The sequence below is a fragment of the Acipenser ruthenus genome, chromosome 2 (genome assembly GCF_902713425.1).
Source record: "Acipenser ruthenus chromosome 2, fAciRut3.2 maternal haplotype, whole genome shotgun sequence".
NCBI lineage: Eukaryota > Metazoa > Chordata > Actinopteri > Acipenseriformes > Acipenseridae > Acipenser > Acipenser ruthenus.
In genome coordinates this window covers 42615728-42640540 of record NC_081190.1, presented here as the reverse complement: position 1 = coordinate 42640540, position 24813 = coordinate 42615728, and the positions used below count along the sequence as shown (strand labels likewise).

The window sequence follows — 24813 nt, the reverse complement described above, 5'->3', positions numbered from 1 at the left end:
CTTCAGAAACTGTACCAGTTGACAGGGGAGAGACTCAGTGTTTTGGTTGTTGCCCTAAGTTTCAGCTAGAAATGGGGTTTAGATCTAGCCATTAATGATGGATCTTCATACAATTGATGAGTAGGACTGAATTTTTTTATGGTAAAAAAGGCTTATTTCACAACACATTGCGGTCTAAAAATAGCTACCATATTCCTTCGAATTTAAGATGCCCTCGAATTTAAGACGCAGCCTGAATTTACCACCCTTAATTTGAGGAAAATATAAAACATCAAATGAATATGCATTTACAAAGATACAACCTCAATTACGCTGTTGTGCTGCGTACTATAGTACTTAAGATGGCTTCTCTGTCGTACACACACCCCTCACTCACTTATGGCATCAAGCATCACGGCAACAACAAGCATGAACAGCAAACACTCTACAACATCAGGCAACATTCAAATTTGATCATTTTTCTGTACAGTTATTAGGGGCCCAGAAAATTCACAGTGCTTAAGAAATTCACTAATGAAAATAAAATAAAAAAATTGTATAACAAAGCTGCTATTTTTATTAAAAAAATTTAAATAAAAAATAAAAATGTAATTAAAAAGTTAATCGACATCACCCAAAAACCAAGGCTGAAACATTTTAACATTTAGCCTAGCTACTCAGTCAGCTCTTTAAAAATGTACATTGTAATATTGGAACTTGAGTCGCTATTGAAACAATCTTTAAAAATGTAACAAACTTCTGCTGGAAATAAGTTGGCTGCAAAAAAAGTAACAAGCAGACAACCTTATTCAAAGCTGTAGTGGTTAAACTGAACACTGTCATATGAGGATGAGGTTAAATGTCAGCAAAACTTGCAAAGAAAATGTACAAAATGAAATTTACTGGTTGCATAAGTATTCAGCCCCTTAAGTCATTACTTGTAGAAACACCTTTTGCAGCAATTACTGCTATAAAGTCTTTTTTGGATAGGTCTCTACTAGCTTTGCACAGTAGGATGGTGACATTTTTGCCCATTCGTCACTGGAAAATTACTCCAGTTCTGATAAGTTTGTTTGAGATCGTTGATGAACTGCAATCTTCAAGTCTCTCCATAAATTTTCGATTGGATTCAAGTCAGGACTTTGACTGGGCCACTCAAGAACATTAATTCTCTTCTTGTTCAACCACTCCAGTGTGGCTTTGGCTTTGTGCTTCGGGTCATTGCCCTGCTGAAATGTGAATTTCCTCCCCAGTTGTAGTCTTGGCTGACTCAAACTAGCTTTCCTCAAGGATTCACCTGTACTTTGCATCATCCATTCTCCCCTCTATCCTGACAAGCTTCCCAGTCCCTGCTGAAGAGAAGCATCCCCATAACATGATGCTGCCACCACCATGCTTGACAGTTGGGATGGCGTTGACTGAGTGATGTGCAGTGTTGGGCTTGCGCCAGACGTAACGCTTGGAATTTAGACCGAAAAGTTCAATTTTTGTCTCGTCCTGACCACAAAACCTTTTTCCACATGTCTGCAGTATCATCTACATGCTTTTTCGCAAACTCCATACGTGCTTTAAGATGAGGCTTTTTCAGTAATGTCTTCTTTTTTGCCACCCATCCATACAGGCCAGCTTTAGGGACCGGCTTATTGTTGATCTGTGAACACTGACTCCCATCTCAGACACAAAACTTTGCAGATCTCTCAAAGTCATTGTTGGCTTCAGAGTGACATCCCGAACCAGTTTCCTGCTTGTCCAGCTGCTCAGTTTTGGAGGGTGACCTGATCTGTGTAGTGTCTGGGTGATATGATGCATCTTCCACTTCTTAATGATGGACTTCACTGTGCTGAGAGGGATAATCAGCGCCTTTTGAAATTTTCTTGTAACCTTCTCCTGCTCTGTGCCCCTCTACCACTTTATCCCTGACTTGTTTTGAAAGCTCCTTGCTCATCATGGTTGCTTTGTTGGATTCCTATGTGAGTTGCAGCTTGAAAGTCTTTATATACCTGAGGGAAATTATCTACAAGTTAAACCACTTTGAGTACACACAGGCTGAAACCATTTCACTAATTTTGTGACCTTTCAAACAAATCATTAGCAAAAGGGTTGAATACTTATGCAACTGAGATTAATCTGTTTTTCCCTGTAAATCTTACTTATTTATATTCTATATGCAACTTTGTCAATGTGGAGTAGTTTGTGTAGATTCTACATGTAAAATCTAATTTGAAAGCGTCGTGGAGTATGCTCAGTTACCAACAAAATGTGAAATCTTTGCAGGGGGAAATACTTCTGCAAGCCACTGTATGTTGAAACGTCATTGTAGAGTATGAGGGATTCACCAATCATAAAGCCGGTATTTGTTTGACCCCGTTGCCGTAGTAACCAAATGCACGGCATTGACGCCGGAACCTGTACAACTGCTGTAGCGCTGCTACTTGATAAGAGTGTGAAATGAACAGGGGAGGTGAAGAGTACAGTAATGTAAAATACTGTAAGGAAAATAAAATCCATATTATTCATGGTAGGCAGTCAAATACATGATATCCATGAAATTTGTGATATTGTGGGTTTTCCGGGGCCCAAGTTATTATACAACAAATGGTACTAAATGTTTAAATCAGGGATTCAAACCAGATTCTATTCCATTTAGTCTCCAGTTCCAAACAAAAAAAGCATTAAATACAGTAAACTCAAAGGGAAAACTGTGTGACAAATTATCCATCTGTATCAATAAATGCACTTCCTTCCAGAAACAACAATGCCTATGTTGCAGCCTTAAAATAAAATGACAGCAGTCCTTAACTGCAGTATATTTGAAAGGTAATACCAAAAAGTATGTATTTTGTGACGAACATCTCTTCAAAGCATAACCTACATATTTCTTATTGCATAGCTACTAGTTATGCAGTAAAAAATCCTATCTCAAGTAATCAATTACGTCTGAACACTCTTTTTATTATTAAGCACTAAGGGGAAGATTATTATCATCAGTATGCACATTTCAGAGTAAGACATGCAACAAATGTAATGTACACATGTGTAACTTTTCTACATACTACTTTTGGATGACGCCACACTTGGAGAACGCTCGTTTAGCTTCATGGCTCCGACTCTTTGGAACACACTCCCAGTTTTGGTGCGTGATGCTCCCACCGTCGCTCGCTTTAAATCAACTCTCAATACCCACCTTAATGCTTTCCATGCTCTTTAAGCCTGATATCTGCTATTCGCTGTTGTGTTGCTGCTACTGTTTAATGTATTATGCACTTTCCACTGTATTTAATGTACTATTTCATGTATTATGCTACTATCATGTATTATGTGCGTTCCACTGTATTTAATGTATAGGGTAGCAGTGTGGAGTAGTGGTTAGTGCTCTGGACTCTTGACCGGAGGGTCGTGGGTTCAATCCCAGGAGGGGGACACTGCTGCTGTACCCTTGAGCAAGGTACTTTACCTAGATTGCTCCAGTAAAAACCCAATTGTATAAATGGGTAATTGTATGTAAAAAATAATTTGTTAAAAATAATGTAATTGTATGTAAAAATAATGTGATATCTTGTAACAGTTGTACGTCACTCTGGATAAGGGCGTCTGCTAAGAAAATAAATAATAATAATAATAATAATAATAATAATAATAATAATAATAATAATAATAATAAATTATGCATTGGGTCGTCCTCCCCCCCCCCCCCCCCCCCGTATAGCATGTATTATGCATTTCTCTGTATTTAAAGTATTATGGATTTTCTTGTTACAAAGCACATTACAAGATGCAGTAATGGTGGTCCACTATGAATGGCGTTATATGTTCAGTTTTTTTATCGTTCCGGTTCCGTTTCGAATTCCTGATTTTTTTTTTAAATACTTGATGCAGCTGGTGGTCTTTCTTTCAAAGAAAATAAATCGTGCAGCTGTATGCAATGTGTTCAATCATTTACCAGAAGCAAATTAAACCAGCTGTCAGGTTCCTAAATGTGACAGGTAGTGTGTCAGTAAAGCAAATGTTTGCTAGATTTATTTATTTTTAAGTGCTAAAAAATATGTCGGCCTATATTAACACTAGTCTTTCAGAAATGGAAATGTTCACGGGAACTACATATTTCGCAGAAATCGTGAAATCCGTTATAACCGTGGAAAAAAAAAAACATAATGAGTGTTCGTCCAAATCAAACCGATTTGGATAGATGTTTGTGAAACATCTATGGCATATATTTACTTCAAGAGTTTTTTGCCTGTGGCTTTGTAATAGTTATTAACCCTTTGCGGTCCTATGTAGGACCTGGTCCGACATTGCAATTATTCCTATCCGGTCCAATGTCGGACCGGGTTTCTAGTCGTTTTTTCTCGGAAAAAGACGAGAAAACCATTCAATGGCCGAGTGGGAGCGACAGGAGCCGAGACAAGTCGGGAAAAAACAAAAAAAAACAAAGGGCGTATCTCATGAATAGTCATACTTGTCCCTGGCATCAGATAGGGGCGGCCATAAGGAAACAAGCTGGCTGTTACTGCATCAGCACTCAGAGAATATCAGACATTTGCAGAGGTTTTTTGAGATGTTATAGTAATAAAATAATGACTTGGATCACATTATTGAGGAGCTTGGTGATAAAACGAGTGATCCGGAGATGATCGATCGGTATGTACGACTATTATTATTATTATTATTATTATTATTATTATTATTACACCGTATAACAAATATTATTATTTTTTTGGTTCCTGGGTAGTAAGTGTTATTTCCTAATTGCTTATGCCTCAAAAGTATAGAAAATGGCTATTATTCCCCACAAACTTTGCTTTTGTGACCAGGACAGTGATATTTTGAAATTTACCTATTTTCCAGAACATTCCAGATAGATTCAGTGCTGAGTAAACTTGGAGTAACTTCTAGAACTTTCTAGAACTTTCCAGTAATATAAATAGTAGTATAAATACAGGGGCCTTAAGCCCACCAATTCAGTTTAGTTCCAGCTGCCTAAGTGGATACATATCTGCATTTTTCTGAGATGGCATCAAGAGGCTGCAAGCATCCGGCAGACGCATTTTGCTATGTCTGCGGCCAATTTATCAAGACAAGAGCGAAAAAGTACTCCGTGGAAGCATCTGCTAAGATGTGTGAGGCCTACAAGGCATATTTCGGCATGCCTGTCGGGGATCAAGACAAACCCTGGGCACCTCATTTCACCTGCGAGCACTGCAAAAAAACTCTGGAAGGTAAGATGGACAAATGTTGCTCGGAATTTTATGTTATAAAATTTGTTAATTTTTAAAATTGTAAAAGTTTTTAATTTTAAAATGTTTTACAATTTTCAATGTTATTGAAAAAATATATCATATATGAAAAATGTTGCGAGAATCTCTTACACATTAGTCATGGGTGAAATAAATGTATTTTTGTAGGATGGTACAGAGGGGAAAAGAGAACCATGAAGTTCGCTATCCCAAGAATTTGGTGGGAACCCACTGACCACTCAAGCAACTGCTACTTCTGCATGGTGGACCCTTTCAAGTGGACCGAGTTCTCTGTGGGGAGGAACAACGTCAAGTGGGAGCCACTGGTGGACCACCGGAAGGTGCTGATGCCACCACTGCACATCAAACTGGGCCTTATGAAACAATTTGTCAGAGCTCTAGATAAGGAGTCGGCAGCCTTCAAGTACCTTCAAGACTTCTTCCCTAAGCTGTCTGAGGCAAAGGTCAAAGCCGGTGTCTTCGTCGGAGCACAGATAAAGAAGATCCTGGAGTGCAATGAATTCCCCAAAAAGCTCACTCGTAAGGAGAAAGCGGCTTGGAACAGCTTTGTCGCAGTGGTTCGGGGCTTCCTGGGCAATCACAAGGCCGAAAACTATGTGGAGCTGGTTGACTCTGGTGAAGAACTACGGCACAATGGGCTGTAGGATGTCCCTCAAAGTCCATATCCTTGATGCTCATCTTGATAAATTCAAGGAGAACATGGGAGCGTACTCGGAGGAGCAAGGCGAGCGCTTCCACCAGGATATACTGGACTTTGAACGCCGCTACCAAGGACAGTATAACGAGAACATGATGGGAGACTACATTTGGGGGCTGATTCGTGAAAGTGATTTACAGTATAATCGTAAATCTCGAAAAACATTCTCCCTTCTAAATCTTTTTTAGTCATTTTTGTATTACTTTAGTATAAATACATGTTAATTTGGATTCATATGTTGTTTTTTTCTGACTTTTAAACAGCGCGTCTAAAATTAACTGCACATGTGAAAATAAATTGGACCTGACACGCCTGACACGCACTTAATAAATGGACTGCAAAGGGTTAATTCATGTGATGGTTTTACAAAGATTCTGCTGAGGAAGCATATACCTGAAATGAGGGCCAAAATTATGGGGACATTCAAAGTCTACTGTAGCTGTTGTGCTGCTATTTATCTATGACCATTGCACAAAGGTCCCAGATTTGATGGTGTTGCCAAAAGTGATTTGAATTAATGGTTATTTTTTTTTAGTCTGATAGATTTTACATTGTGCCATAAGAGGTTTAAAGACTGGTCTGAACATGATGTGCCATTGCATTCTCTATTTCATTACTTCAAGTTTATTTAGTACTAGCAATTTTAGAGCATGACCCCTCTCTGCCTGGAGATTTATGACTTGGGAAGAGGTTCTTTGAGAACTGTAGTAGCGTGAAGGGCGTTCTTCCTCATCCATGATCTAATCTGCATAAACCTTCTTTTATTTATACCCAGGCTATTCTAGTGTGAAATAATCCTGTGCATAGTTCAGTGGGTCATTGGATATGAACAAGAGAAACTAAAGTTTCAAGAACAATTGCCCTTCCTGTCCTTTTTAAGGTGGAGTTGTACTTTTTAGGTGAAGATATATGGCACCTGGACTATCAAGGGCAGGTTTTAATGTACTACCTTAAATCGGTATCTGAAATCATTGTTAACTTGACTCGGAGCTTGTGACGGAGTACACCCCGCCCCTGTATTATTTGTATATATATATATATATATATATAGTTTGTATTATTATTATTATTATTATTATTATTATTATTATTATTATTGTATTTGTAGGCGGGCGGACGAAGCCGTCCGTCGTAATCATTATTGTGTTTATGTGCGGACGGTCGAGCACGGTCCGTCTTTTATTATTTGCTGTTTGAGAGCGGCGAGAGAGCCGGTCTTGTAATGTGTAGTCGTGGGGATGGGGTTAAAACCCCATACCTATAACTCCTGTGGGAATGTGTCTGGAGCCTTAATAAGGTAATTTATTAATGGGTAATTAAGGCTCCAGCCACGAATATAAAAGACCCACTCTCGGCTCAGAGGGGGGTTGGATGTTCAGAGGTGGAACTAGAGCTAGAGCGAAAAATAAACAAAACGAAACAAACGTATAGGATCAGTGAAGGCATTTGCCCAGGCTGACCTGTACTGGCTGTTCGATTTTTGGGTTTGTGATTTGTGTTTTGTTTAAGTATTTATTTTGCTCTATGAGCACAGTGTTTTGTGGTTTAAATCTTTTACTTTATTTTTGTATTTAAAATAAAGACGGCGCAAAAGCCATTGCACCCTACCTGCAGTATCTGTTTCAGTTCCTGCTTCTGGCCTGATGTCACCACACACGCAATCCTGTCACACGTGGTGTCTTCGTGGGATCCACCACAGCCTCCGACTCAGGCCAGAGAAAGGTACTGCAGGATTTCCTTTTTTTGAAAAATTAATTTTGAATGGAAGACCAGGAGGTGACGGACAGAGGAAAGAGGAAGATGGGCAGAAGGCACCAACAACCTCCCCAGCGTCCAGCGCACAGGGAGGGCCACTGGGATGAGTACTACTGCCTTGTGGAGACGGTGAGTTGGTGCCCGCTTTGTGAGGAGAGGGGCCATTCGATCCTCAACTGCCCCTGGCCAGGAAAGGAGGAGGGTCAGCCGGAGGGCAGCTGGAAGGCTTGCCTCAGCGTGCTCGAGGCCTAGAACCTGTGCCCTGCCTGCGGGGAATGGGGCAAGGTGGAACTAGCGCCCGGACGGGGGGACCGCGAGCGTCCAGCGCCCGGACGGGGGGACCGCGAGCGTCCAGCGCCCGGACGGGGGGGACCGCGGGAGTCCAAAGCCCGAGAGGCAGCTGTTCCCATTTCCACCAGCAGAAGAGGAATGTCTGCTGTCCCCATGTCCACCAGCAGAAGAGGAATGCCTGCTGTCCCCATGTCCACCAGCAGAAGAGGAATGCCAGCAGAAGAGGAGAGTCGGTCTTGTAATGTGTAGTCGTGGGAATGGGGTTAAAACCCCTTCCCTAGAACTCTCGTGGGAATGTGTCTGGAGCCTTAATAAGGTAATTTATTAATAGGTAATTAAGGCTCCAGCTACGAATATAAAAGACCCACTCTCGGCTCAGAGCGGGGTTGGATGTTCAGAGGAGGAGCGAGAGCGAGAGCGAAAAATAAACAAAACGAAACAAACGTATAGGATCAGTGAAGGCATTTGCCCAGCCTGACCTGTACTGGCTGTTCGATTTTTGGGTTTATGATTTGTGTTTTGTTTAAGTATTTATTTTGCTCTGTGAGCACAGTGTTTTGTTTAAATCTTTTACTTTATTTTTGTATTTAAAATAAAGACGGCGCAAAAGCCATTGCACCCTACCTGCAGTATCTGTTTCAGTTCCTGCTTCTGGCCTGACGTCACCACAACACACGCTATCCTGTCACAGAGCTATATAAAATCATGATCTTCTGCATTGGCTGGATCAAGTTCAGGCTTGTCTTGCAGTAACAGGGCTGTTAGCAGAATCGGCACTAAGACCCAGATTGAATAAGCATGGAGATGAAGTGAGTCCACTTTCCTCGCTTGAGGGTGGTCCCTCCAGGCACATTGAAGCACTGTTCTCTTAGTGCCACACACTGTCAGAATCATTAGGCACTGCTCTCATCTCTGCTGTACATAGTCTGGGTCATGAAGCATTGTGTGTGTGTGTGTGTGTGTGTGTTAGTCATTGGAGCTGTCTTCATATTTTATGCATCCTTGATTTCAACTTAAAAGAAAGCATTTGAGTAGATGCCTGAACATGTAAAAAGATCAAAAATCTATAAAATATTTATTGTTCTCTTGATGCACTTTTAGGGATTTATTATGTTGGAAAATCAGTACATAAGGCACATATCAACTAACCAGCATTACATTTTCTTCCCCTCCACAGCAACAGTAAACCATATACCCCACAATGGTTAGTGCAGCACTGAGCTTGATGCAGCCTTAGCCGAGGTCAAGCACTCCATTTCTAGTTTCTCAAGGGCTTTCTCTGTGTGTTGCCAGTGTACTGGTAAAACAGACTTGAAACTCTTGTCAGCACAGTTACTGTTGCATGCATCACAGCCCCACTCAAATAAACCTGTCACAACACAGACTCCGCAGCTAGAGAAGAGTACAAGGGCAGGCCTCTAGCTTTTCATTCGAGCAGCACTAAACGTGCGCAGAGTGCCCAATTATTTCAGCATTATTGAGCAAGCCTACAGGAGGACCCGAGCCTCGCTACATTAGATTTTCTTTAGTAATTTGCTCAAGTACCGCTGAGGACACTTAAAGGGCTTAAAATGGTGGCTGCAACCAGCTTCCTTTATGGGTTATTAATGAATGTTTTCTGTCTCCTAAATTAACATGCTATGCTGTGGTGCTGAAAATTTAATTCTATCACTAACTTTCTCAAAATATAGGTTAGCTTCCGCTGTGTCTCTTCCCCCCACCCTAAACAGTACTGCTTTAAAGGCCTTTTGTGTCATTTGGTTTTCATCTGTTGTAATAATTTCAGCTTTTTTATATTTAAAAAAAAAAAAAAAACATGGATTAAATATTTAGCAATTGCTCAAGTGCACCATTATTTGTAAAAGTAACTGTTGCAAAACTAGTATTAAACAACTTGCTTAATTTAGTCACTGTTTTATAAATCTTTGACAGTGGGCTATGTTCTCGAATCCATTTCAGAAATAGAAAAAAAAAAACACACACACACAATAAAATTAACAACAAAAAACTAATTTAATTGAATAGCTTTTAAGTCAGAGGTTCCCAAACCTTTTTTGCTGCACCCCCCGCCCCCCCTCGGAGAAATTTATTTGCTGCGCCCCCCTTCTGAGATGCATGCCCCATGCACACTTCCCCCTTTTAATAAACAGTACGTATTTAGAAAAATATATTTCCCCAACAACATCTTTTTCTGAAGACAGAAATTATCTCTCAAAACGGAGTCACCAGCAATGTCGATTAAATTCTCTTTTAGACTCGCAGCAATCTTGGCCTTTGCTACAAAGTTCTCTGAAAACGGATGTCGAACCCAGGCAAAATTCTGCAATTCATTTGCCTCACATTCAAGGAAAATATACTCTGAATTGCATACAAAGCTGAGACGGCTGTCTAACGTTAACACAACCGATTGCTAGCGAAAACAAATACCATCAGAGTCACGTTCATGTCTGCGTTCACATGTTGGTTTGGGCGCTATTGTTCAATGAAGCTTTGGTACGACGCACCTTGTTTTACAATTGCCAAGAAGTCAGAAACAACTATTTACCAATCCGGTAAATGAGAACCTTGCCATGCCCCCTAGTTTGAAAACCTGTTTTAATAGTCTTGAGCTGTTTTCCATTTGCTTTAGAATTCCTCCTTGAAAGTTTGGAGTCAATAGTTTTGAGAATCTTGCCCGATGTGTTCCGGTTGCTTATTTTTTTATTTTGATATTAAGTTGTTTTTGAGGAACAGATTGAATATCTCTTTCTTTTTTTCACAGCAGCAGCAGCTCCAGGCTCAGCATCTCTCACATGGACATGGGCTTCCAGTCCCCCTCACGCCCCACCCCTCGGGTCTGCAGCCTCCGGCCATCCCTCCCATGGGTAGCAGTGCAGGTCTCCTGGCCCTGTCCAGTGTGCTCAGTGGACATCCTCAACTACCAATCAAAGATGAGAAAAAGCACCATGAGAATGATCACCAAAAAGGTAGGAACATGTGCACACACTTTTCATTTTTACATTCATATTCATTGTTATTTTATCTTTATACACATACACAGCTTTTTGGTGCTGCCAAGAAACCAATTATAACACATGTCAATTTTAAAAAATACAAATACATTTGCAATTACAAATCCTGACCGCTCCGCTTTCTGCAAAGCTGTCATCCAAAGACATCAACAGAATAGCTTTTGAACATCTGGAAGTTTTTAAAGGGTGAATCATTACGGTTGACCTTTTGTAGTGCTGGTGTTCAGAGCCAAAAGCTTTACAGCTATGTACACAGTAGTAATGATCTCTTTTGCAATACAGTGTGACAGTAGCTGCATCTGTAATGTGCATTGCCATCTAATTTATCACTGTACGTAATGGCGATCAACCAGTCAACTAGGATAGATACATAACAAAAGAAAAGTGCTGTGTACGAGTTTAACTGTATGAATAAAGTTATTATGATGCAGAGATTTTATATTTTACTGCACAACATGAACATATAGAACTTAAAGTGTTAGGTTTAACTCAAAATGAATAAATGACACTGACCTACCATACCAATTCCACAGAAACTATACATACACAATCTGGTACTTGTACTGCAGATCTTGAAAAACTGTTTTTCTCATCACTATCACTGGTAGACCATATACCATGTTGATTACACAGCACATTCTCAGCCACTCCATGTTTGAGTGAAAGCAAATGCCATCAGACCACATGGAGTTTGGATCTTGTACATTTCTCTTAGCTTAGAGTACTTTTTTATAGTAGAAAACAGTAGCAATACGGCACTGAATAGTCTTCTTGCTGCTGTTTACATTTTTTACATGTACATATGGTGTTTTTTTCCTGACACTTAAAAGGCCCTAATTTTGTATTTACAGCGATGGTGGGGGATGCATGTAACCTTTTCAAAAATGATATTAGCCCAGTAAATACATGTAGAATTGTTAACATTGTTTTGCATAACACTGCTTTTAATGTCCACCCCCCCCCCCCCAATGCTTCTTTATTGAAACCTTCAACTACTGCCTTAATGATGTGGACTGTTCCATCAACAGACAGAGACTCCGTAAAGGTAAGAGAATATTCTTTATGCTATACTACTTTTGTATATGTACAAGTATGTTTATTGCCTAGTGTAAAACAACATATAGATGTTATGAATCATCAGAAGTAAACACACAGCAGGGCACATACAGTATTTATATTGTTGGGCTAAGGTATGGTTTGGTGGTTTGTGGTAAGCCTCTGTGCTAACCGGTGACCCCCATTACCCAAGGAGTTATATTTTCATGTGACCTCTGAGGACTGGTAGTTTCAGATCCTTTATTTATTTAATTTATATATGTGTGTGTGTGTGTGTATATATATATATATATATATATATATATATATATATATAATATATATATATGTGTGTGTGTAATGGATATGGTTCTGAAAGGGAAACTACCCTTATGCCTCAAGAGGAAAGTCTTCGACCAATGCGTGCTGCCAGTGCTAACTTAGACGCGAAACCTGGACCCTCAATGCAAAAATGACTCAAAAATTAAACTAATCAACGGCGTATGGAAAGATGCATGCTGGGAATAACAAGAAGAGACAGGAAAAGGAAGGAATAGGTAAGAGCGCGAACAAAAGTATGCAATGTTATTATAAGAGCGAAAGCTGAAATGGCAGTGGGTCGGACATGTAGCAAGAAGAACAGACCATCGCTGAACCAAGGATATACTAGACTGGATCGCAAGAGATCTAAAGCGACCAAGAAGACCTCCAGGAAGATGGCAAGATGAAATTAGGAAACACGCCGGAGCAACGTGGATGAGAGATGCAGCAGACAGGCTTTTGTGGAAGAATCTTGGGGAGGCCTTCATCCAGCAGTGTATTGAAAAAGGCTGAAGATGATTTATTATGATGATGATGATGATGAGATAAATACACACACAGACACACAGAGTTGTAGTCAAAAGTTTACGTACCTCAATGGAAATTTTATAATTTCTAGAAATTTCTCAAACAAATAATTTATAGGAAAAAGCTTTTGTAGCAAAAGTTTTGCTTTTATGGATGAGGAAAAAAAACTGTGACAAAGCACAACTCACTCGGGTTCGTTGCCCCTTTAAAAATACGACCCAGAACAATGAAATGGATTTTTAAGCGCTGGTGTGCTATTTTTAATAAACACAAAAATCAAACACACAAAACCAAATAAACACCTAGCTCTTATCGAGCACTAACTACACACACAGGAACCTAACTAACACAGGACGGCTAAGCCGTTTCCCTGCCCCAAAACTTAATTAAACCACACAGGTTTGACACAGCACTTACTTCTGTCTGACTGCTTGGAGACAGAGCACACTATCTGCCTCCTTCTATACAACAGCCTAGAACAGACTGGCTGCTCTCTAAATACCCTGCACCTGGCTCTGATTTACAATGATCACCAGGTGCAGGGGATAATTAAATAATAAAACAAAACAATTACATCAACCAATGTGCATTTGCACATGTTTTCTGCAGGGAGGATTTAACCCCCTCCCTGCTGTCTCACACATCCCCCCCCATGTCTTTTCAAGACACCGGCCATACCACGGCCACCTCCCTCCACCCTTAAAAGACCACCCAGCCTCAAGTCCAGCAATGTCCATTGCCGCCCTCTTCCACGGGCGGGCTTGAGGATGGGTCGGTCCTTCCGGCGCTGCCAGGAAGGGACCGCAAACCGGCGACACGGGACCCCACCGGGCTAACGGGGCCGACCGAAGCGTAGGCCGGGGCACTGGAGGATGCCGCAGTGGACACAGGTCTTCCCCTGGGAACTGGCGCAGTGATGTCCGATCACCCAGGGGGAGCGAAGCAGCTAACAGGGGGAGAAACAGCGACGTCTGGCAGCAGCCCAGCGACGTCTGGGTGCTCGGGGAGAGCGGAGCAGGTAACCAGGGGCAGAGCTGTGGCCAGTGCTGCAGACTCCTGGGCTCCAGGTCCAGCACAGGGAGGTCCAGGAAGACCGGCAGGGTGTCCAGGAGCAAGGGGTGAGGGACTGGACGCAGCGGCGCCGAACTGGACTGTAGGGGTGGTGGTCGGGGCTGTGGTGGAGGTATGCTTTTCACCTCCTCCCCTCTGGGCTCCGGAAGCGGCGGCTCCTCCCCTCTGGGCTCCGGAAGCGCAGGCTCCTCCCCTCTGGGCTCCGGAAGCGCAGGCTCCTCCCCTCTGGGCTCCGGAAGCGCAGGCTCCTCCCCTCTGGGCTCCGGAAGCGCAGGCTCCTCCCCTCTGGGCTCCGGAAGCGCAGGCTCCTCCCCTCTGGGCTCTGGAAGCGGCGGCTCCTCCCCTCTGGGCTCTGGAAGCGGCGGCTCCTCCCCTCTGGGCTCTGGGGCTTGAGTCAGTGGGGCACCCCCTGCCTGCTCCCACCTTTGGAGCAGCAGGTCCAGCTCCGTCGGCTCCGGATCCGGTAGCCCCAACTCCTGTCTCCACTTCTTTGTTTGCTCTTTCTGAGCAGCGGTGTTATGATTGATGATTGCGATCAATTCTTTAAAATCCATTTTCTGGGTCGTAGGGGTGCCCACACACTCTGCCCGCATTCGCCACCATATGTGACAAAGCACAACTCACTCGGGTTCGTTGCCCCTTTAAAAATACGACCCAGAACAATGAAATGGATTTTTAAGCGCTGGTGCGCTATTTTTAATAAACACAAAAATCAAACACACAAAACCAAATAAACACCTAGCTCTTATCGAGCACTAACTACACACACAGGAACCTAACTAACACAGGATGGCTAAGCCGTTTCCCTGCCCCAAAACTTAATTAAACCACACAGGTTTGACACAGCACTGACTTCTGTCTGACTGCTTGGAGACAGAGCACACTATCTGCCTCCTTCTATACAACAGCCTAGAACAGACTGGCTGCTCTCTTTAAATACCCTGCACCTGGCTCTGATTTACAATGATCACCAGGTGCAGGGGATAATTAAATAATAAAACAAAACAATTACATCAACCAATGTGCATTTGCACATGTTTTCTGCAGGGAGGATTTAACCCCCTCCCTGCTGTCTCACAAAACATTACAAAAGGTTTCTAGAGTTAGGTTCTGCATTATTATATTGACATTTCTAGCACCTTGCAGACAATACTATCATAGCATCAAAGGGTATGAATACTTTTGAATCAGCATTTTTGGAGTTTTGTAAAAAAAATTGCTGAAATAAATAACTGTAGACATTTATTTCTTGTAACGTTTTTTCCCCTCAGCCACAAAAGCAAAACTTTTGCTACAAAAGATTTTTACTAAAATTTGTTTTCAAGAAATTTCTAGAAATTATACATTTTTAGAGGCTTTTTATGATCGCCTGTGCTGGGCGGCTTGCAATGATGTTCAACAGCTTGAGTGTGCCAATTTTGAGCTGCCTCAACACCGAGTTAGAAATGATTTATTCAAGCAGGGTAATGCTCCTTTAACTTTTCTCCTAATTTCATCTAATTTGTATTTAGAGACAGTACTGCCTGTTCACAAAGTAATTTCTGGCAGTCTGTCAGGAAGAAGTTCAGTGCATATTTAAATTAATGACCCCTGAACTTCTTAAAAATAATTCTTCCTCTTCAATCCCATCCAAGGAAAAAAAAGTGCTATGTAAAGACATATTGTTACATTTAGTCTTTATAAGTAGTGTTTTGATTTTATTTTATTGGCAGCAGAAATATTTGATTAGCCCAACCAACCTGCAACAGTAAGTTTAATTGGAGGAAATATTGCTGTTGCTTTTGAAGAGGTTATGTAGTGGGTTGTTAAATGGAGGAGGGTGTTTAATGGTTTAAATGTATAGCTGCAATTTAGACCTGCTCTTCAAGTAATCGGATACAAAGCCCACGGGTTTAATAATGGAAAAAAAAATATCAGTGTGCTTTTAGGCAATTTGATGCTGGCTGGTAACATTTGATTTTTGTGGAGTATGACAACAAAGTGGAAGCTACCTTGATTGGGTTATGACAATTCCCCTGTGCTGCTGCAGTTCTGGGAATATGTTTCTGTAGTTCTGAAAGGGCTTTATTGAAATTAATGCATTTCTTGGACAAAGGTTTCAATCTGACCAATGCTTACTTGAAATACTTCCACATGACAGTATTTCATTGGTGTTAGATCTCCTTATCAAGGTAACGGGATATTGAATGAACTGAATGAGTGCAACACAGGTTGCTGCAAAGGGGTCAAATGCAATGCTGCACTGTTATTGATAGCTAAATGGCTACAGTGACCTGTCCCCCCCCCCCCCCCCCAGTAAAAGGTTATTAAACTGTGCCTCACCCTGATAATTCATTACCACATTCAACAGTTGACTTTTGACATTTGGGATGGAAGAAAGACCTACAGTGCCGAGAAAGTTTGTGAACCCCTTAGGATTTTCACATATTTCAAACCTAAAATGTTATTAGATCTTAAACTAAGTCCTAATAATAGATAAAGATAACCTGATTAAACAAATGACACAAAAACAGGATACTTTTTCAACATTTATTTATCCACAAATGATTCGACATTCAATATCCATGTGTGAAAAAGTATGTGAACCTTTAGATTCAGTAACTGGTGGCACCCCCTTGATCAGCAATGACTTAAACTAAGCGTTTCCTGTAACTGTTGGTCAGTCTTTCACATCGGTTTTGAGGAATTTTGGCCTATTCCTCCTTACAGAACTGCTTGAACTCAGTGACATTTGAGGGCTTCCTTGCATGGACAGCTCGCTTCAGGTCCTGCCACAACATTTCGATGGGGTTTAGGTCTGGACTGACTAGGCCATTCTAAAATTCGGAATTTCTTCTTCTGCAGCTATTCTTTTGTAGGTCTTGCTGCATGACCCACTTTCGGTTCAGCTTCAGCTCATGGACGGATGGCCTGACATGCTCCTCTAGAATCTTCTGATACAATACAGAATTCATGGTTGTGTCAATGATGGCAAGCAAAGCAGCCCCAAACCATCACACTCCCACCACCATGCTTGGCGGTTGGGATGAGGTTCTCATTGAGGCCAAAAAGTTTTACCTTTTGACTCGTCTGTCCAGAGAACATTGTTCCAGAAGTCTTGTGGATCATCTATGTGCTTTTTGGCGAACTTCAGACGGGCAGCAATGTTCTTTTTAGAGAGCAGCTGTTTCCTCCTGGCTATCATTCCATGAACACCATTCTTGTTCAGTCTTTTTCTGATAGTTGAGTCATGAACACTCACATTAGCCAAGGCGAGAGTGGCCTGCAGATCCTTGGATGTTACTCTTGGGTTCTTTGTGACTTCCTTGATGATTTTCCGATTTGTTCTTGGAGAGATTTTGGTAGGATGACCGCTCCTGGGTAGAGTGACTGTGGTCTTGACAATGGATTGGTGGAGCCCCAAATCCTTAGAAATGGTTTTGTAACTCTTTCTAGACTGATGAGCATCAATGATTGTTCTCAGAGATTTATTTTGATCGTGGCATGACGTGTTTCCACACACCTGTACGGTGAAGACCAAACTCACAAAGTTTCTGATCTTTATATAGGGTGGGGCATCCCAAACTCACCCCTGAAGATCTACCTAATTATTTAAACACCTGATTCTAATTATCCCCTTAATTGCGCTCATAAAACCAGGGGTTCACTTACTTTTTCACATACCCTGATGATCATGCTGATTTGAACTCGGCTCTTGCCAAGATAAGCACCAACTAAGACGTAGTTTTACAGTAATCTAAATTGCTCCATCTGTGTCTCCCATCCATTTGCGTTTCCTTCCATATGATGATGTAGATATCCTTCTGTCTGGTGTTGATGGCTGAAGTGTAATGCTGGCTCCAGGGATCAGCTTATTTTTGCCTCCCTAACGCATCAGCACACACAATGGTTGCGATGCTGGCTCCGGGGATCAACCACAGTGAGGTCTCCCCAGCGCATCAGCATGACAACCGTCTGGATTGAGCGAAGTAGGGTACATCTCAGGGGTCTTCAAGTGGGCACCTTCCATCCTTGGTGTTTCGTCGACTAGCCATCAACATCTCAAGAGGGCTCGACGGTGATTCTGGTGTCCCAGCATCACCCCCCTCCGTCCCCCACTCAACTCAGCCCAGCTTACTTACCTGTACATCAGCGTTTCTTTCTTTCTATTGTGCTTGAGATCCCCAACCAGAATCTTTCCGTCTCAACCACAGCCAGTTGCTGCTCCTGTCTGCTGCTTCAGGTAAGTTCTTCACTGTGCGACGCAACTCTTGGCCACTGAATCCGACATCTCTGAGAAACCGGGTTGTACAGTGTGCCACAAATCTTCGACAACCCACCTCCACTGGGTAAACCTGGACTCTCCATCCTCGCTGTTCCGCTTCAGCAGCTAGTTGAGCATACCGCAGTTTCTTCCTCTCATACACCTCATCTACAGCATCCTCCCATGGCACTGTTAACTCTACCAGGTGAACAAGGTATGCTGATCCAGACCACAAGACAATATCTGGTCGAAGGTTAGTGGTGGCAATCTCAGGTGGAAAAATAAGCAGTTGACCAACATCTACCAGCATTTTCCAGTCTCTAGCAGCTTCCAGTTGTCCTGGGTGAGGATTGGTTTTAACACCTTTTCTTGGTGGTTGCTCTCCTGGACAGAGGAATATTGTCTTGTTATTCCTTATTCACTTGTCTTCCAATGCTAAGGCCAAACATTGCAGCACCTGGTCATGGCACCAAGTAAACCGTCCTTGGCTAAGAGCCACCTTAAATCCTGTCAAAATGTGCCTTAATGTTGCAGGTGATGAACACAAAGGACATGAGAGATCCTCTCCTACCCAGATGTTTAGGTTCTGTGGTGATGGGAGAACATCATATGTTGACCTGATGAGGAAACTGATCCTGCTGTGTTCCATTGTCCATAGGTCTTGCCAGCCAATCTTGCGTTGTTCCACACTCTCCCATCTCATCCATTCTCCCTTCTTGGCCTGGGAAATGGCCTTTAAGCACCTCATCCTCTCCTCCCTCCTTTTGCACCTCGTTGACTACCAGCTTCCTCCGTTGAGCTGGGGCTGCCTTGTGCCATATAGGAGGAGCTGAACTGAGACCAAGACCCCCTCTTCCATGCTGAACTTGCCCCATGATATCACCAATTCGAAGGGCAGCCTTTGCATCCTCCACAGCTTTCTTTGCCTCCCACTTTCTTCCAGTTTTCAACACAGGTGCTGCCTCCCTTGCGCATTTGTCGCGTGACTACTAATGTCATTTCCAGTCGGACCTTGGCGCACTTAAACTCCTCGGTTAGAGCTGCAGTATTCCTTTACCATAAAGTCCCTCTCTGCTGAGGCAGCGTGGAACTCCCAACCATTTCCTGATGTATGAACTGATTAAAGCTTCCAGCTTCTCTACTGTTGTCAAAAAAACCTTGTACACAGTCAGTGGCCACAGCAGCCTCGGCAGTAGACCAAACTGAAAGCACCAGAGTTTTGGTTTGCCTGGTAAAGCACTGCTTTCTATGCTCTTAAATCCTTCCACTGCTTGTTGTCTAACTTCTCCCACACAAACCGTGTCCTTTAGATCCCCGTCGTACCATCTCCCAAGACTTTTCACTGACTTCTCAGACACTGTTGGTATTGCCTCACCATTAATGTAGAACATTTTATCTACTACTTTACCTTTAATTAGAGATGCTCCTTGATTTAGTGGGCTTGAATTGCATTCGTGCCAATTCAATGTTATTGGTCAATTTGCCCAATAACTGATTAGTGCAGGGTACTGTTGTAGTCATGGTTTTCATGTCATCCATGTATGCTCAGAACAGAAAATAAGAGGCACTTTTTTACACAGAGAATTGTGAGGGTCTGACAACCTGGGATCCTTCAAGAAGCTGCTTGATGAGATTCTGGGATCCATAAGCTACTAACAACAAGCAAGATGGGCTGAATGGCCTCCTCTCGTTTGTAAACTTTCTTATGTTCTTATAAATTGACAACTTGTCCATCTCCCACAGTCAAAGAAATGTTCTACTAGCCTGTCGCCATTATTGTTTTAAGCAACTACCTCTTCAGAGTGTTCGCTTCAGTTAGCAAACGTTTGAGGAGAACAGACCACCAACAGAAAAAAGTTTAAAACTGTTTGCAAACGTTCTAGTTGAACCCACCACTGGCTTTCGGTAGTTATCCTCTTACAGTAGGGTGAGCAGACATAATTTCTGATTTTAACTATCAAAAAATCAAACAGACTTTTGTAAACAATTTTCATCTAACCTAAACATATCTGAAATTAAAAAAAAAAGAATATTTTAAACATGTAAGAAATACTTTTTTACGCACCAAACCTCACTTTAACTTTCATCTAGCGGCCATCTTGGATTTTATTTTTAAGTCTCTTAATTTAAAATTGGAAACATATTTATAGATAAATTATTGATGGGACCAACACGACCACTGGGACCACTACAAGGCAGGCAGTGTGGTCCAGTGGTTAAAGAAAAGGGCTTGTAACCAGGCGGTCACCGGTTCAAATCCCACCTCAGCCACTGACTCATTGTGTGACCCTGAGCAAGTCACTTAACCTCCTTGTGCTCCGTCTCTTGGGTGAGATGTAATTGTAAGTGACTCTGCATAGTTGTCTGATGCATAGTTCACACACCCTAGTCTCTGTAAGTCGCCTTGGATAAAGGTGTCTGCTAAATAAACACTGCCAACTCCTGAGATGCCAAAGAATCCACAACTGCCTGGCACTGCGTTTTTAAATAAGTACTAGTTACAGAATATGTTTGTTTGAATGACTTCAGTCTTTATTAAAATTTGTTATTGCCACATGCCTTTGAGTGATAAATAATAAACAGCATTTACACGGCATATGTATACATTGGTATCATCATCAGGTGGTGCTTCAATGTAAGATCTGTAGCCATAGAGTGGCACATCAGCATTCTTCTAATATGTACAGCAGCTGTACTCATGTTATTGTTCCAGCTGCTGCAGCCGTATTAATAAAATACTTCCTATCCTTCCAGGAGAATAACGATGTAATTGAGTCATGTGACACATCAACAGAAAAATATAATTTTTCTAATATGTACAGCAGCCGTTCACATAGTAACTGCCTATTTTTAAAAGCATATTTCATTTTAAGTAAAATAGCACTTTGAAAACTTAAATAACGTAAGAGTTTCGTAATTTAAGGTACGTCACAAATACAATTTTTTTATGACGTGCACGGTTTGTCAAGATTTTTAGATACTTAAAGTAATGCACTTAAATTTGTGTGCCAAGTGTTAAACATTAACCTCAATAAAATAACTTTTCATAATAAAGATAAACTTGAACAAATGTTACATTGCCTGTTGGTACCAAGTATTGGAGTCACCCAGATTTATTTTACAAGTTTGACACAGTGCCTCTCCAAACTCCTCCTCCTCTTCTGCCGTCAGCTGACATGGGATCAGCTGATAGCCCAGCATGCCTTTCTTCTTAAAGGAGTACAGCCTATATACATGACATTACCCATCTAATATCTCAGAACAAAAAAGGAATACTTTATTTTTTGGGGGGGGTAAAATACACAAATAATCGTAGTATTTTTAAATAAATAGCTGACGAAATATCGTTTTAGATGATGGATTGTGCTGGTCGCCAGCTTATTTTGAAAACCCTGAGTCTAGCAGTTCTGCTTTCAAACCGCAGCCCAGGTAATGTCACCGTGTGCAAGTAGGACCACTATGTGTTACTGAGGTATTTAACCACTGTAATAAAGTAGCTGAATAATATGCTTTAGTATACAAAGAAGCACCCATCTGCACAAGTGAAAGGACATTGGGAAGATCCCTAAAAAAAAAAAAAGTGCTTCTTGAATCTACCTCACTCACATTCCTAGCTGCTACACTACCCTCAACCCAGCATCTCAACAGATCAGATCTATGCCTAAGATAACCACAGATGCCACATCTACTAGAATTCCTTTATCCCTCTAAAATAAATTAAGTAATGTATCCTTTTATCCTGCTCATAGTCTTAACTTGTTTTGTTTGTGTTTATAAATATGCTTTTAGTCCCACATTGGCAGTATTCAGTCGGAAAATACCTAAACACTAAGATCGGACCGATTTACACAAAGTACACCATACTTAATATTTAGAATCCCTGCTATAGAATTTATAGTTGGTCTTTTCCGCAGATTAGAGGTTTCTAACTACTGGAAATAAATGCAAGTGAATGCATCCAGTTGCCAAATGATAAATGAACAGTTTCTGTATGCATGTCATTATTTACATTAACAGGGTGAGTAAATGTGTAGATGTTGCAAATAAAAGGAGCTGCGATAAAGGACAGAAAATAATCACACATCACTGTTCATTAAAGGGCTGTGTTCCAGTAGGTGCGCTGTAGCAATTTGTTAGATCTTAATTGATCACTGCCTGTGGGCAAATTAATGCACATAACCTAACAGGTGCCTTAATTCTTGAAAATATGTTCTAATTGTTTGTTTGTGGAACAAATGAATAAATATCTTGGGGGGCATGGCCAGTGCTCAGGTGGTGTACATGGATAGATTAGTGATGCTATTGGGTATGACATTGTTATTTGTTATATTCTAATCCAACAACTGTCCACTGAAGTTGAACAAATAATAATTTGTGAAGCACAGTTTGTTGCATTGGCCTATCTATTTCAGTTTCATTGGTGCTTTTTTTCTTTTTCCTTTTCATTATTAACCATCCTCCAAAAAACGAATTTGTGGTTTAAAAAAAATTATAAAAAAGGGTGTGATTTGGTGAGTCTAAGAAAACACACCCCTAGTAAATGTCTGCATTTATTTTAATGGAAATATAGGGCCTCATTTACAAAAGGACACTAAATGTAGCTGTAACGTGCACATTAAATAGTGAGCCTAACGTGCACCTTAAATCTAAATTTACTGCCCCATTTACTAGCAGGGAACGCATTAATTTATTGGAGACTATTTGGCAAATTTACATACCATAATGTGCACGCTACTTGTATTGTGAGCGATAATTTAATTTGCAGGATAATGTCCGAGACTTACCCATGAACACTGTGATTATATAAAGCCCCGGCAGTCCAGGTGTATCTTTTGGTCAGTGGCTTATTGTGAAAGGTGGAGGTGGCTTACATTGACTGAAAATGAGCAACCAACAGGTGCAGCCCTCTGCAGGGGGCAGGCAATGGCAATACAAACTAAAGGTGCCCGCAGAGGAGTTAGAAATTCTAGTGGAGGAGGTTGTTTTAAATTATAATACCTTGTTTTGTCCAGCCTCTTCCAAAACTCCAGCTTCCAGAAAGCAGGCACTATGGGTAGCCATACATCAAAAGGTCATAGCCAAAGAGACATAGAAATGTAAAAAAAAATGGACTGAACTGAAAAGAAAAATCTAAAGATAATATTGCTCAGAACCAGTTTGCGGCCACATGCACAGGAAGAGGACGGTCCGGACAGGTGGAACTGACACCACAAGACTGCAAGATGATTCTCAACCAGCCAAGTTACAAATAACACAAACCACTTAATTACCTTTATAATGTGTATTTCATTAATTATGCAACATACAATACAATACAATACAATTGGCTTTTATCACAAAGCGTTGTACAATCAAGAATAACCCTAAGGAAAGTTTGTAACCTACTTTTAAAGATCGCAAGACAACATCTTAAGGTAGAACTGTAATCTGATTTCAGAATTACGTGTTTTATTTATTATTTTTTTATTTAATCCCAAACGAAGTGTAGTGAGGGTTAGTAGTATAGCAGGTTCCTGGAGCGGGACGTTCCTTTTAGTGGGACTAGCGCTCACCATTTGTGGGCAAACCCATTTGTGGGCAAACTTATTTTTAGCTTTGTTTTTGTTTTGTTTTCTTTATTAAATCCGGCGCTAGGATTACCATTGTTGGTACTCTGCGTTAGGCGCGTGTTTTTTATTAAATCTGCACGCCTGTGCGGCGTGTCAACGTCCACTGCTTTGTGTCTGATTCAGTATTCAGTGACGACCCTCGTATGTAACATCGCACACTACGATTATTGCCCTTTAGTAAATACGGTTTGAATAAAGCTCATCTCATTATTAAGAGCGAGGTGCCTCATTTAAATACATTGTCATGCATTACCATACAAATCACATATGCATTCTGATTATCATAGTGTGGCACAATAAAATCAATGTGCGTCATAGTATGCCCACTATTTTGCGAGATAATGGATAACATTGCAATAGTAAATATGGAAATCATGAACGTGCACACTAATTGCAATTGTGGTGCATCATAATATTTAGTGCCCTTTTGTAAATGAGGCCCAAAGTCTGATACTATTCACCCTTTGTATACTATATTACACCAAGATAGACTTGTGACCTTATATTGTATATGGGTAACCCTTTCACACAGCTTTTTCACAAGTTTTGATTAATTTTACTGTTCACTAGTTGACCGGTAAAGTAATTATCACACTCTGGTCGTTCACTACAGACTTCAAAGTGCTCTGTGGTTGCTACTTGTTGCTTTATATTTCTTGCAAATTGACACTGTGCTGTACATGTAGAGTGCCTTAGTTTGTTGCAGAATAGGAAACTTGGCCTTTTGTTGAGCAATGTACATTATAGCATAGCAAAGTTAGGAGAGGTATCCTGGAAAAAAACATCTTAATGTATGGGCATAGGCTGAGTGAATGCCAGAATCTTACTGTGCCCTACTCACTTCATCCTCAAAGCTGGCGTTTTTTTAATTTATTTTTTTAGTTGCAACGAATATTTGCTCATACTCCCAAATATAATATGATACCAATAGTCAATTAGCGTTCTGTTTTTAACCCAGTAATGCCCACTGTTGCACAGGTGTAACACCTGTCTCTGTCACGGGGCAGGCAGTGGAAAT

General features: G+C 41.2%; 1 protein-coding gene across 2 annotated transcripts in view; it reads left to right on the top strand.

Annotated features, from left to right (window-relative positions):
- LOC117409426 (transducin-like enhancer protein 4) overlaps positions 1–24813 on the top strand; it is a 107017-nt gene that overhangs the window by 36152 nt on the left and 46052 nt on the right. The window contains exons 7-8 of one of the 2 annotated variants that reach the window (XM_034015452.3): positions 10742–10943; positions 12017–12033. In XM_034015452.3, the coding sequence (XP_033871343.1) occupies positions 10742–10943; positions 12017–12033 (219 nt within the window). Of the gene's footprint in view, positions 1–10738; positions 10944–12016; positions 12034–24813 lie in introns of both variants that reach the window. The other variant, XM_034015451.3, reaches the window with a different exon arrangement.